Source organism: Macaca nemestrina, chromosome 9, assembly GCF_043159975.1.
Source record: "Macaca nemestrina isolate mMacNem1 chromosome 9, mMacNem.hap1, whole genome shotgun sequence".
NCBI classification, from domain to species: Eukaryota; Metazoa; Chordata; class Mammalia; order Primates; family Cercopithecidae; genus Macaca; species Macaca nemestrina.
Genome location: NC_092133.1, coordinates 30,858,637 through 30,873,110, shown reverse-complemented (window position 1 = coordinate 30,873,110; position 14,474 = coordinate 30,858,637). Strand labels below are relative to the sequence as shown.

Sequence of the window (14,474 nt, the reverse complement as noted above, 5' to 3'; positions counted from 1 at the left end):
AGGAGAATCACTTGAACTCAGGAGGTAGGGTTTGCAGTGAGCCAAGATCGTGCCATTGCACTCCAGCCTGGGCAACAAGAGCGAAACTCCATCTCAAACAAAAACAAAAACAAAAAAAACAGATTGTTCCACTTACATACTTAAAATCCTCCAGTGACTTCCTGTCATAATTAGAATAAAACCCAACCTCCCTCCTGGCCTCCTGTAATCCCAGCTACAGTGGGAATGGACCACTATGTCCCACTTTGACCTCATCAGGGCCCACTCTCCCCTTCACTGGCCATGCTGACGTCTCCCAGCTAGAGGCCTTTTCATCTGCTTCTCTCTCAGCATGCAACACTTTTCCTGACCCCTTGTTCAAAGTAGCCATCCACTGCCTCTGCCATTTTCTCATGACATCACACAAATTGTGACTGATTTCAAAGCACTTATGAGTCTCTGAACTTATTCACGTGTTAGCCTTCACTAGAATGTAAGCTTCAGAGACCATGGAGCTCGAGTGTCCTGAGACAGTGAATGGCACATAATAGGTGCTCAATAAAATCTGTGTTGAAAGAATGAGTGAGCAAATGAATACATAAATGAACTACTCAGGGACCTTATGGAAAACAAAAAAACTTTATGCACATCACTGGCATTGCCACAGGCTGAAAAAGAAGGCGGAGTGGGCTGGGAGCAGGGAAGAATGGCGGAGAACGGGTGGGGGGTTGCATCTCTAAATCGGTGTTGTGGGGCCACACAGGGTGGACAGGGGCTGTGAGTTACAGCCTTTAGGTGCTACCCTCAGCCTGGGCTTCCCTCCAGGCCTGGCGCACCTTGATCTTCACTTTGAAAGAGTCGATCAGAAAGACCACCTTTGGGTTGCCTTCCAGGGAGGGCAGCTGCCCATCATCTGGCACCTCCAGGTCGAACCTCTGCAGCAGCCAGGCCATGATGAGGAAGAGCTCCTGGCGGGCCAGGATCTCACCTATACAGGAGCGAGGTCCTGCTCCGAAGGGCAAGTAGCTTAATGATGGTGAGATAAGCTGGGTCCCCGCTGGATTCAAGAAACGCTCTGCAGGCAAGGAGTGGCATCAGCCAGGGGCTAGGGCAGGAGGGAGGAGAGGCATGGTTCTGCCCTGGCTGAGGGGGAGACATGGCCCTGCCCAGGGAACCCCCATCTGAGGATGTAGCCTTATTGTGGGGGAACCCCCGCCTGGGGAGAGATACAGCCCTGCTCTCAGGTAGCCCTTAATGACACAGAGGAAATGAAATATTCAGGAAAGATGGAAAAGAGGTGGAATTAACCTATGAAAATACCACCACCCAAGGGGAGAAGGGACAGACTTAATGGCAAACAGAGGCGTAGAGGGCTTCTTGGAGGGTGCATTTGCAGTTGGTTGGAAGAGTGTGGGAAACCCAGCTGTGAAGAGTTTGGGTAAGTCTATGGCAGGATGAGGGTGTCAACAGGTATGTATTGTTGGGGCCAAGAGTTTTCTAGTAGCAAGCTTGGCAGAGGTGAAGGGGTACTGGGGTGGTGGAGCAGAGTCCAGGCTGGCTGTGCGGCCCAGGATGCAGGACAGGACAGGGACTCACCAGGCATGAACTGGTCCGGCTGGTGCCACTCCTTCTCATTGTGATGCAGCGCCCACAGATTGATGATAACGTGTGTGCCCTTGTCCACAGCAAACTCACCGATGCTGCTCCAGAGAGGAAGAGGAAAAGTGGGTCTGGGACGTTATCCTCCCTTCCCTGCTCAGCCTCATGCCCCCTCATTCCTCCACCGTGGGGAAAGTGCCCTTTACTCCCTCGTTCCCACTCACTCACCTTTTCCTCAGCTTCTGCCAGCTCAAATCTAAATCCAGCCCTTCTCCAGCCCTTCCCTCCTGACAGCTTATGTCTGAACACCTGTGTCTGTGGACTTTGGTGTCTGGCAGTGGATGTGGGTGTGCGTTTGGAGCTGCGGCGCATGTTATGTGCGCGCTGCAGCTGGTTGGAGCATGGAGCTCCCAGTCTTTCATCCCAGACCTCATGTCTCCGAGGGCAGCAGGAAGCTCCTCCGGGAAGTCAGGCAGATCTGTGGATGAGTCAGTGCGTGCATGTAGGTGGTAGAGACATGGAGCCACAGGGCTGAGGGCAGGATGATTTTTATTTTATTTATGTATTTATTTATTTTGAGACAGAGTCTTGCTCTGTCACCCAGGCTGGAGTGCAGTGGCGCGGTCTTGGCTTACTGCAACTTCCGCCTCCCGGGTTCAAGCGATTATCCTGCCTCAGTCTCCCAAGTAGCTGGGACTACAGGCGCATGCCACCGCGCGTGGCTAATTTTTGGATTTTTAGTAGAGAAGGGGTTTCACCATATTGGTCAGGCTGGTCTTTTTTTTTTTTTTTTTGAGACAGAGTCTCGCTCTGTCGCCCAGGCTGGAGTGCAGTGGCCGGATCTCAGCTCACTGCAAGCTCCGCCTCCCGGGTTCACGCCATTCTCCTGCCTCAGCCTCCCGAGTAGCTGGGACTACAGGCGCCCGCCACCTCGCCCGGCTAGTTTTTTTGTAGTTTTAGTAGAGACGGGGTTTCACTGTGTTCACCAGGATGGTCTCGATCTCCTGACCTCGTGATCCACCCGTCTCGGCCTCCCAAAGTGCTGGGATTACAGGCTTGAGCCACCGCGCCCGGCCGGTCAGGCTGGTCTTGAACTCCTGACCTCATGATCCATCTGCCTCGGCCTCCCAAAGTGTTGGAATTACAGGTGTGAGCCACTACGCCCGGCTGGCAGGATGTTTTTAGCAGTTGATGGCTGACTGACTTTAGGTTGGCCAGCAGGGGCCGGGGGTGGGGAGAACCAGGTGGGCTGGCAAGCTGTGTTGAATGCATCATGGGGCTAGATGTCGCTGGGAGGGCAGGCACACCTGGAGTCAACGTTGGCCTTGTGGGGGATGAGCATAGGGGCCACGGGCCTGATGCGAAGCACCTCTCGGATGGTGGCCTCCAGCAGGAGGAGACGGTTACGGTCACTGATGGTTGGTGTGCGGCTGAAACCCACATTCTGGTCAATCTCCTCGTAGAGCTTCTTCTTCACCTGAAGACCACAGTAAGTTGGAGGTGACTAGTGTGTGTAAGTCCAGGAGAAGCAAGGGCTTGGAGAAGAATCCAACTGTGACATCCAGAAGAGCCTGTCCAGTCCCTTCCCAGTAGTGGCTCTGGGGCCCAGGCCCAGCTTCCAGAAGATAGGGCAGCTCTACTCTGGGGTCAAAGCCAACTACTGCTTGGGTAAGGGGCAGGGCAGGCCTAGTCTTCCTGCACAGAAAGCCTGAGGGAATTGGCTCTCCCTCTGTCTGCAGCCTAGAGGTTGGGCTGCCTGGGGTCTGGGATTGATGAGGGAGAAGCACACCTGAGGATTGTGCAGCAGGAAGGCCACGATCCATTTCACCACAGAGGTGGTGGTCTCCACGCCAGCCCCAAAGATGTCCCCTATGGTGGTGAGAATGTGGTTATCTGAAAGCAGCTCTGAGTCTTGATCTGGGCCAGCGTTGCCATTATCTGAATTCATCTTGGCTTGCATCAGTACGTCCAGCATGTTGGTGATAGAGTCGCTGTGGAATTTCTCCTGAGTTGGGTGAGGTTGGGAGACATTAATAAGGAAGGAGCCCCATCTGTGACACTCCTGCCATACTCTGTCCCTGACTAGAGATAACAAGGCTCCTTCCACTTAGAAGCGGAGCGAGTCTGGGCAGGGCCTACGAGCTTGTGGAGGTGGGAGGCAGCCCTGGGCCCTCTTCGAATTTGGTGGAGAGGTTAGGTCTCTTCTAGGATCCTCTTCAATTCGTAATTCCTCACTTTTCCATCCCAACTCCTTAAGTCAGTTTTCTTTTTTTTTTTTTTTTTTTTTTGAGACAATCTTGGTGCAATGCCCAGGCTGGAGTGCAATAGCATGATCTCAGCTCACTACAACCTCTGCTTCCCGGGTTCAAGCAATTCTCCTGTCTCAGCCTCCCGAGCAGGTGGGACTACAGGTACGCACCACCATGCCCAACTAGTTTTTGTATTTATTTATTTTTTTTTTGGAGAAGGAATTTCACTTTTGTTACCCAGGCTGGAGTGCAATGGCATGATCTCTGCTCACTGCAACCTCTGCCTCCTGGGTTCAAGTGATTCTCTTGCCTCAGCCTGCCGAGTAGCTGGGATTATAGGTATGCGCCACCACACCTGGCTAATTTTGTATTTTTAGTAGAGACGGGGTTTCTCCATGTTGGTCAGGCTGGTCTCGAACTCCCGACTTCAAGTGATCCACCCACCTTGGCTTCCCAAAGTTCTGGGATTACAGGCATGAGCCATCTTGCCTGGCCTAGTTTTTGTATTTTTAGTAGAGACGGGGTTTCAGCATATTGGCCAGGCTGGTCTCGAACTCCTGACCTCAATTGATCTGCCCACTTCGGCCTCCCACAGTGTTGGGATTACAGGCGTGAGCCACCGCACCCGGCCCTTAAGTCAGTTTTTATTGTACACCTACTATGTGCCAGGTTCTACTAGGTTTTGAAGCTCCTACAGCGTGTAGAATGGACCCCACCCTGCTCTCGTAATTACTTTTAGCCTAACTCATATTCTCTTCTGCTGTATCACCTACCTTGTAATTTTCAAATATTTTAGTCAGCAGATCATTTCGTGTTTTAACATGCCTCTTTAATTTTTCCAGAGTTTTGTTGGGGAAAACCTGGAAAGTAAAAAGAAATGTTAAATCCGCCCTTCTTCCATTTTGCTTCTCCGGCTGCCAGAGTCTCTCCTGGAGGCAGATCTTAGCTTTCTGTCTCTGGAAGTTCCTACTCCACCCCTGACCTTCAGCCAGAATGGAAGGCAAGATGGGGACACAGAACGGGTTCATCATGACAATGAAGACAATTCTAAACAGGGGAGGAGGGCGTGGTCTCCACCTCTCCTTCCCCATTCAATCAAACATCAAGCGCTGACTCTGCTGTGTGCCCAGCCCTGAAGACCTGAGCCTGAAGCCTCAGACAAGCTCGCTAAGCCTGCTTCTCACCTGCACAATGGGGATAATACAACCGACCTCCACAGGGAATTCAGTGATGAATGCTTATAGAATGCTTCATACTGGCACATGGTCATTGGAAAAGAAATCAAGGTCATTATCTGGAGTACTAAGGTGCATAATTAAAAGGCTAAATCTATCTCTGCAGAGAAGTGGCAAAGGTTTTAAGTGGCAGAGGAGGTAGAGGTGGCAGAGATAGGAAAAAGATGGGTCACTGCGGCTGGAGCGGGGAAGTAAAAAGGAAGGAAGACTGGGAACACTGTCAGGGTCTACTAAAACCTGAAGGCAGGGTGTGGCATCATGCTCACCTTCAACCAGGGGAATAGGTCCACCAGGCTCTCCTTGCCCAGGCTGTCTATGATGCCTTCATTGTAATTATGTACGATCTTCAACTCAGGGTCCCCATTCTTGTAGGAGATGTTGAAGCAGATCAAGGAGATGACATTGGTTATCGCCACGAAGACAGGAAAGGAGATGTCTATGGTCTGTCCGTTGTGGGTGGCCAGCATATCACACAATGTACTGATTTCCTGACAAACTGAAGGGAGAGAGGGGCATGAGGGTGGGAAATGGATCAGCGCCATCACCCCCTCTCTCTACCAGTTGCTCTTAACAGGAGCAGGGGACAGATAGCAGATGGCCACTAGATGGCAGCAGTAGCCAAGAAAAGGCTGCATTGCGCTCTAGTCCTAACCCTTACCCCTGCCCAACCCTCCTCTCCCTCCAGCAGTTCCTGTGGGATGCAGCCCTAGCCCCAGGGGCCAGTCTGGCACTCACTGATCTTCTCCAGCTTCTGATCGCCATCCTTGAACAGGGCAAAGGTGGCCATCGCCAGCCTTCGATGCAGCTGCCAGTGTGCGCCGTAGTCAGCGAAGGCAATACCCTTACGATTGTTGGACAGGATGTCTAGAGTTGTCTTTGGAGAGCAAGCGAGGCTATAGGAATCACACACCATCCACCCCACCCTTGCCCGTGCACCTCTGGTCCCTGCTCTCCTTCCTGGGGGAGAAGGCAGGTACCTGGCCTGCTGACTTCCATGGGGCACAGCCCCACTGCACTCCACCATGACTCCAAGGGCTTGGTAGGACAGACCCTAAGGCCTCCTACTCCCAATTCCATCAGAAACACAGTAGATCGGGGAGAGAGAAAGAACCCTTAATTAGAATGCGGCAGCACTGGGCTTCTGTTCACTGACAGGGTGCCCTCTGGGCTTCTTTTTGCTCATCAGTTTCTGACCAGAGGAAGGCAACTCTGGATGGGATAAACTCTCTAAACTATGCCTATCCAGATGGTAGGGAGCAGGCGGGATTGTAGAGGCTGAGGACTGCACAGGTCTCTGCTTTTCCCTGAGCCCTCAGGTGAGCTAAAGGCACAGCTCACCTCACTCGGGTTTACCCTTCCATTGCAAGCCTGCATACCTAGCCACAAGCCCACATTTGGAGAGTACAGATGTTTTGTCTACACAGTCTGGACTTGGGCCGAGCCGCTGCCTCCTAGAGGTGCCCCCAAAAGCATAAGGGTCCAAAGCCTCCCTTTTCCATCTCCTGACCCCGAAGATCCCCATGACTAGCCTCCTCCATCTTCTCTGCCCCGGGGAGGAAGCCAGCAGAGGTGGGAGCCAGGTAGTTGGTCAGCAGACCTGGCTGATTGGTCCAAGGAAAAATAGACCAACCCTTGGCTTGATCAAAGCTGACAGGCTGGTGGGGCGCAGTGGCTCATGCCTGTAATCCCAGCGCTTTGAGAGGCTGAGGTGGGGGGATCATGAGGTCAGGAGTTTGAGACCATCCTGGCTAACACGGTGAAACCCCATCTCTACTAAAAATACAAAAAATTAGCTGGCGTGGTGGCATGCTCCTATAGTCCCAGGTACTCGGGAGGCTGAGGCAGGAGAATCACTTGAACCTGGGAGGCAGAGGTTGCAGTGAGCTGAGATTGTGACACTGCACTCCAATCTGGGCAACAGAGAGAGACTCTGTCTCAAAAAAAAAAAAAAAAAAAAGCTGAGAGACTGGGGGCCCTACTGGGGTGTTCAAGGCAGTTCTCAGCAGCAGGGTGCTGGGCTGGGGGCACTGGCAGTGTTTCTGGATGATCAGTACCCCTCCTGGCCGGGGAGCATGACAGCAAGCTCAGTAGGAGGCTCATCAGCAACCCTGAAACGTTATTGTAGATCACTGCCCCTGTGAGCTAGAGCAGCTGGAAATGGCATCAGGAAACCAGCAATCCCAGCCTGCAACAGCAAGGCTACTTCTCCCCAGCAGCTTTCATGGAGGACAGTAATCACTGCCGCCATTTTCCACGAAGAGTAACATGAATCCTGGTTGTATAAGGGGCACTTACTGTGCTGGGTGCTAGGTTAAGTGCTGTACATGCACCTGCTCAGTCCATTAGAGAAGTCTAGGCCCAGAGAGATGAGTGGAGTGAGGACTCCTTGACCCCTCAGACCACTGCGGTCTTCCCATCCCACCTCCTGGGCAGCCTGGTAGAGGAGACTTTCCTTTAATTCTTCCTGCCTCATTTAGAGGCTGGGTGGGGGTCTGAAGGTTCACTCCCTTCACATCACCCCACTAGTCTACTTTGGGAAGAATTACAGGTTGTTGGAGCTGGAAGCACCATTCTAGGCATGGTCTGAAGACCTGAACAATTGCAGGGGGTGGTGAAGGGGGCAGGGAGGAGATAGACACCACTTACCACTTGAGGCCGCCCAGAGAAGTCCTTGCCCTTCTTAATAAGCACCTCCTTGGCCAGCTGGTGGTGGCCAACAATCACTGTAGTCTTGGTGCCCATACGAACGGAATAGATGGGGCCATATTTTTTCTGCAGCTTGAAAAAGTTGTTATGCATATGGCCATGTCTGGGGAGGAATGGCAGGCTGCCCACCAGGGGCAGGGACAGGAGGCTCTTAGGATACTTGGCACCAGGGCACCTTCTCTTAGGCCAAAATAAATAGGCTAGGGTGAGCAGCAAGAGAGCCACAAGCTCCCACATGGTGGCTGGGTGTCAGCAGGCAAGATAGACAGTGGTGGAGTAGAAGGGCTGTGGCAACTCTAGGGTACAAGGAGGCCTTTTAAAGGGCTACCCTGATCTTCACCTTGACTTTGTGTTATCTCTTGCCTTGTGCAAAGATTATCCTGGAGCCCAGCCAGGCCTGAGCTCATTTCCAGAAGGGAGAGAAGCAGGAGTGAAGGTCTCCTCAAGGGCTGGCTCAACTCCAGGGCAAACCTCCGGAGGAGGAGCTAGGTAAGGGAGGTCAGTTGATCCCCCTCTGAGGAGCTCCCCATGCTTGAATGACCCCAGAGTGCAAATGGTATCTGGGCTCAGGAATCAAGGCTTGAAACTTTCCATGTTGCAAAATCAAAATCACTGGACAGATGACAGAGTCAGGAGGGTCACGAGTAGCAGGGACTGTCAAAGGTCTTTTATGTGTTCTTTTTTTTTTTTTTTTTTTGAGACAGAGTCTTGCTCTGTCACCAGGCTGGTGTGCAGTGGCGTGACTGTCCATCCAGCCCTGGCCCTCAAGGCCATGTGGTTTTGGCAGCAATAAGGGGTGTGGGGTAATGGCCCCCAAAATAAAAATGTTATATGTGTGTATGGGAACAAAAGGGGTGCAAAGCTGTGGGGAGCAGTGGAGGGGAAGGGACAGATGAGGTCAGTACTGGGAACGCCAGAGGTGGGAGGCTGTTTCATAACATTCCTTGTTGATCAAACTTGTCAACACCTTCTTTGCTCATCAGCAGGACTAGCGTATTGGGGGAACCACCCCCAATATTTCAACATAGGTTCTTTCTATAAGTGTTGGCCAGCTGAGAAATAAGAGAGACAGTATAAAGAGAGGAACTTTACAGCTGGGCTGCCGGGGGTGGCATCACATATCAGTAGGACCATGATGCCTGCCTGAGCCTCAAACCGGCAAGTTTTTATTAAGGGTTTCAAAAAGGGGAGGGGGTGTAAGAACAGGGAGTAGGTACAAAGATCACATGCTTCAAAGGGCAAAAAGCAGAACTACTAATAAGGGTCTAACAAAGATCACATGCTTCTGAGGGAACAAAACAAAGGGCAAAAGCAGAACTACTGATGAGGGTCCAACAAAGATCACAATGCAAAGGGCAAAAGCAGAACTACTGATAAAGGTCTATGTTCAGCGGTGCACGTATTGTCTTGATAAACATCTTAAACACCAGAAAACAGGGTTTGAGAGCAGAGAACCGGTCTGACCACAAATTTACCAGGGCGGAGTTTTTCCCCACCCTAGTAGGCCTTAGGGTACTGCAGGAGACCAGGGCGTATCTCAGTCCTTATCTCAACTGCACAAGACAGATATTCCCAGAGCAGCTGTTTATAGACCTCCCCCAAGGAATGCATTCCTTTCCCAGGGTACTAATATTACTATTCCTTGCTGGGAAAAGAATTTAGCGATATCTTCCCTACTCATACGTTTATAGGCTCTCTGCAAGAAGGAAAATATGGCTCTTTTTGCCCGACCCCACAGGCAGTTAGACCTTATGGTTATCTTCCCTTGTTCCCTAAAAATCGCTATTATTCTGTTCTTTTTCAATGGTGCACCAATTTCATATTGTTCAAACACACATGTTTTACAATTAATTTGTAAAGTTAACACGATTATCACAGTGGTCCTGAGGTGACATACATCCTCAGCTTACAAAGATAACAGGATTAAGAGATTAAAGTAAACACAGACATAAGAAATTAGAAAAGTATTATTTGGGAACTGATAAATGTCCATATCAAAATGAAATCTTCACAATGTATGTTCCTTGGCCGTGGCTCCAGCTGGTCCCTCCATTCAGGGTCCCTGACTTCCCGCAACATCTCTCCCTTTCTTTTTATATAAATGTGCCATGGCGATGAAGGCTGTTCATTCTCTCGGTTTTGACACAGGATTCTTTGACTAATCTGACACACTAAAAACAAGCCCATTAAACAGAGAAACATGATTCCAAAATTTACTACAGTGGAGCCCCCAATAGACTTAATCCAAGTCACGGAGTTTAGTCTAGAAAGACTTTCTGCCACCTGATCTAACGCCACAGCTCCAGGCATAACGGATAAATGAGCTTGAGAGGCTTCAAAAATTTGTTTCTTTAGTTATGTCCAAGGATAAATTATCTACCCAGAAGGTGTCTTTTGACTATTTCCCATGAATGATCAGTCTCATTGTAGGAATATGGTGTGATACAGATATCAGAAGTGTTCCAATCACATTGCATTTGCATGTGATGTTCGAGACTCATTAGCCGATCCCCAAGCCAAATAACAGACTGTCTTAATCATTAATTTGACCAGCTAATTTTTGATCAATGCCTTGTTGAGAATTCCTCATTTGGATGGAATTGGCTTGCCAATCATTAACAAAATGAGTCACTTGAATAGATTGGTGTAATGCCACTCTGGCAGTGATGGCCAGTGCAGTGACTGTAATTAGGCCCATGATCACAGCAATTAAAGTGAAAACAAATCTCTTAGATCTTTTGAAAATTAGTTGTAACACTTCATTAATTAAATGTACTGAGGGGGAAGATTCCCAAGGTCTGGGTAAAGTTACTGGTATCCAGATTCCTTCTTGAGCTTGAACCAACATTACACTTTTCCTAAAGTCAAAACAGGAGTTAACACAAGTGTATAAATGACAATTAATGCATTGGGCAGTTTGATTGTTCATCCAAATTTTGATATTTCCCACTAACAGCATGTAAGGAGGCTTAACACAACTCTGTATAGGAATAGTCAGGCTGGAGGTAAACAAAACAGAATGTTTGAATCTATGTTGATACTGAGGGAGAGGAGTGGCTGTGGCAACGCCCGATGTTCTCTGCCATAAAGAAGCAATCCGAGGTGCCCGGGGATGCTGAAGAGGTAGAGGGGCATACTTGGGTCAAGAAGAATTATCATAATGCCAATCAGAGTCCTATAAAGGAGGATTGGCATCAAAAAGGGGAAAAGGGTTCAAAGGGAATTTATCATGGGGTTCAGAATCACGGTTGTGAGGGGTGGTAGTGGGGACAACGGACAGAAAAGTTTTCCCTTCCCATACTTGTAGTCTGGGACATGGCAATAGCCAATTTCCAAAGTTCTGCGTGTTCTGGGCTCAGAATGGGAACATCATATGAGGCCTTGGCGGTGGGGGCGGGGGGTAATGCCCTTATCTTCCCATTTTAAGGGACAGAACAAGCTGAACTTCCTATGCAAAGTAGGATGATGATCCTTGTCCTCCCAATAAGAAATAAAATAAGTAGCCTCCAGGCATTCCCTTCTGCCAGAGAAGCAATTGTTTGTCAAATAGCCCTTTGGTGCCCAGTTTATTACTAAACCATATGAGTCATTTTTTAATACTACTGCATGTGAATTAACACAACCTTCCCTAATTAAAGTTTTAGATGGGCCCTCAAAATTTTTAGGACATGGTTTTCCTACAGGTTTATATTGAAAGTATGGGGTATCTCCTATTACTCCCCCTTTCATTTGTCTTAAAGGAGAAAGGGAGAGGCTGGAGACCAAATGTTCCCATTCCCCTGTGGCTGATCTCTTCAGAAGGTAAGCAGCCCAGACTTGAGTTCCAGATGGATACAAGCAGGTACATGTCCGAGGCACAGAGGAGGGTATCTATAACCCACAGTAACATTAAATGCAGTGCCTTCTTTTCCTTGAGCGGGGCAATGGTCATCTGTAGCTCCAGATATCCACACACTATCATTAGTATATTTCCAAAGGATCATCCATCCAGGTGAGAGGTCAAATAAGTGGAGGAAAGGCACATAAACCCAATAAGAATAATTTTGTGTAGCAGGTAAATAAGTGTGAGGGGAAACTGGTGAGACAGAAAGTATAAGGAGGAGATTTTTTGTTTGTTTGTTTGTTTGAGACGGAGTCTCGCTCTGTCGCCCACGCTGGAGTGCAGTGGCGCGATCTCTGCTCACTGCCAGCTCTGCCTCCCAGGTTCACACCATTCTCCTGCCTCAGCCTGCCGAGTAGCAGGGACTACAGGCGCCCGCCACCACGCCCGGCTAATTTTTTGTATTTTTAGTAGAGACGCGGTTTCACCGTGCTAGCCAGGATGGTCTCGATCTGCTGACCTTGTGATCCGCCCACCTCGGCCTCCCAAAGTGCTGGGAACACAGGCGTGAGCCACTGCACCCGGCCAGAATTATTAAATAAAACCTATTGTAAGCAAGATCCATGCTGAAGGATGAATAGAAGAACAGGGGGATGTTATTTTCAGGCTAATAGAAATGGTGAGATTTTTAGGTTCATAAGGAGAAAAAGAAAGGGAATTAGAAGTGGGATTAGTTAGAGGGGTCTCTGTTGCCTTTAGGAAGGATTGAACAAGACCCTTTTTGATTTGGCATGCCGGTTTCTGAGGAGTCGGCACAGACTTCACCAGGTATGAGGGTGTTCTCTGATGCAGACATCTCTTCCCTGTGGTTTTTACTGTCAGCATTCACACAAAGTTTAAGTCTTCTAGTGGGCACCAAGACAGGGGACTGATGATCTCCAGGTGAAACACAAGCATACCCTCTTCCCCATGTTATGATTGTTCCAGGTTCCCAGGTATTGGTCTGGGAATTAAAGGCAAAGAATTAGGTAGTAAATTTAGAGGAACGGTACTGCAGAGATCGACTGTCCCGCCCCCAACTGTGGAGGTGGACAAGCATTGTACTGAGACAGAAGAGGCTGGGACCCATCTGGGTTGGCTGTAGGTAAATTTATTTTTGCTGGGGGCTGCGTTGGGACCGCTTGAAGCGGGAACACAACATTGATCTGAGTCTGAGGTGTCCCATTTGATATTGGGGGCTGGGACTGGCCCCGCTTCCCATTTCCCTGGTTCTGTGGCAAGGAATTTCCATCTATATCAGACTTAAGAGTGGCAAGTACTTGCCCAATGTTTACCTTTATGACAATGAGGACAAACAGTAGCAGGAGCATTTGGCTGTGTTTTTTGAGCCGGTTTGGCCGCCTTTAAGTTTCTAACAGTGCAATTTTTTCGAGTATGACCAAGTTGACCACAATTACAGCAGGCTCCAAGGAAAGAATCAGTCGAGTCAGTTTGACTGCAATCCTTCATGGTCCGTGCCCACAGAATAGCTTTGTGGGTCTCCAATCCAATGCCTTCACAAGCTTTAATATATGCAGGCAACACCTCGTGATCATGTAAACTTTGTCGTTGGACAGAACGCATGGCCATTTTACACTCGTGGTTCGCATTCTCAAAAGCTAACACACAAAGAAGAATACCTTGAGCGTGCTCATCAGAGACAGATTTTTCAACAGCATCTTGTAATTTAGCCAAATAATCAGGATATAATTCATTGTGACCCTGTTTAACAGTAGTAAAAGAAACAGGACCTTGGCCTGGGATGTGTAATTTACCCAAGCTCTCATACACAACTTTGTTACTTGTTCTGTGGTGAGAGCATCAAAGCCTAATTGGGCGGTAGTGTCAGAGTTATTATTGGAGCCTGTGAGCCGAGCCTGAGTAACTAGAATGCCATCAGCCCGATTTAGCTGAGCCTGCAGACGGGCCGCCTCTGACCACCAGGGACGGAATTGTAAATGCTGAGATGGAGTTAGAAGAGATTTTGCCAAAAGGTCCCAGTCTAAAGGAAGCAAAATGACCTCAGTACAAACAGTCTGTAATACCATTTTAACATATGGAGAAGTAGGACCATACTGAGTACAAGCATTCTTGAATTCTTTTAAAAAGGTAAGATAGAGTGGTGCATATCAACCCATTTGTACCCCTTGAGCATTGCAAGGTTCCAGCGTGACCGGATAAGACCACGCCTCTAATCTACTTGCTTTTTTGTTTTGGCGTAATAAGTGTAGCATGGAAGTTTCAAGAACAGGCACATGAGATGGAGTCGGCATAGAAGTGACAGGAAAAGTATGTGTAGATAAGGGGAACTGAGGTTGAGGAGGTCAGACCGGTATGACAGCATGAGAAATGGGCTTTGGAGGAGGAGAAGAGGCAGAAGCATACCAGTGATTATTGCCCAATCCTGTGCAACAAGAGTGGCAGGTGTATCCATGTGTGAAGATTGGTACAGAGAAGCAGGTTGAGTGGATGGCAAAGTGACCGGCTGAGGGACCAAAATGACAGGAGGGTGAGGGGCTGCAATGGACAGGGAAGGGCCTGCAGAATTACAGGTAAATTGTAGTTTAGTCCTGGAGTCATTAGATGGCTCCAGAGGCAAAGGCTGTAAAGGTTTGAAGAGTGAAGAGTTAGCATAGATATGGTCCCGGGCTGTCCGAGTAGGGGCCACGGGAGCTACAAGTACCGGCTCTTCATGAAAAGAAATAAGATCATCAGAGGGTGACGTTAAGCCAAAGTCACCGGAGTTAGATATTGAATCTTCAATATCCTCAGGTGGGGGAGGAGCAGATGAAGGGAGAGAGAGGCTGAGCAGATAGCGAAGGCCGAGCGGGAGAGGAAAGCTGAGGA

General features: G+C 49.2%; 1 protein-coding gene and 1 long non-coding RNA gene across 2 annotated transcripts; one reads left to right on the top strand and one right to left on the bottom strand.

Moving 5' to 3' along the window:
- Positions 1 to 599: 599 nt before the first annotated feature.
- Positions 600 to 8,005, bottom strand: CYP17A1 (cytochrome P450 family 17 subfamily A member 1). The gene is made up of 8 exons (XM_011735496.3): positions 7,709 to 8,005; positions 5,798 to 5,936; positions 5,329 to 5,558; positions 4,601 to 4,687; positions 3,368 to 3,583; positions 2,886 to 3,055; positions 1,576 to 1,679; positions 600 to 1,054 (listed from the first exon to the last, which is right to left on the bottom strand). The coding sequence occupies exons 1-8, from the start codon at positions 8,003 to 8,005 to the stop codon at positions 771 to 773; spliced, it is 1,527 nt and encodes a 508-aa protein (XP_011733798.1). The 3' UTR covers positions 600 to 770.
- Positions 2,929 to 5,333, top strand: LOC139356200 (uncharacterized). Its single transcript, XR_011607677.1, has 3 exons — positions 2,929 to 3,067; positions 3,870 to 3,989; positions 4,670 to 5,333. It is a non-coding gene; the product is annotated as an uncharacterized lncRNA (long non-coding RNA).
- Positions 8,006 to 14,474: the final 6,469 nt, after the last annotated feature.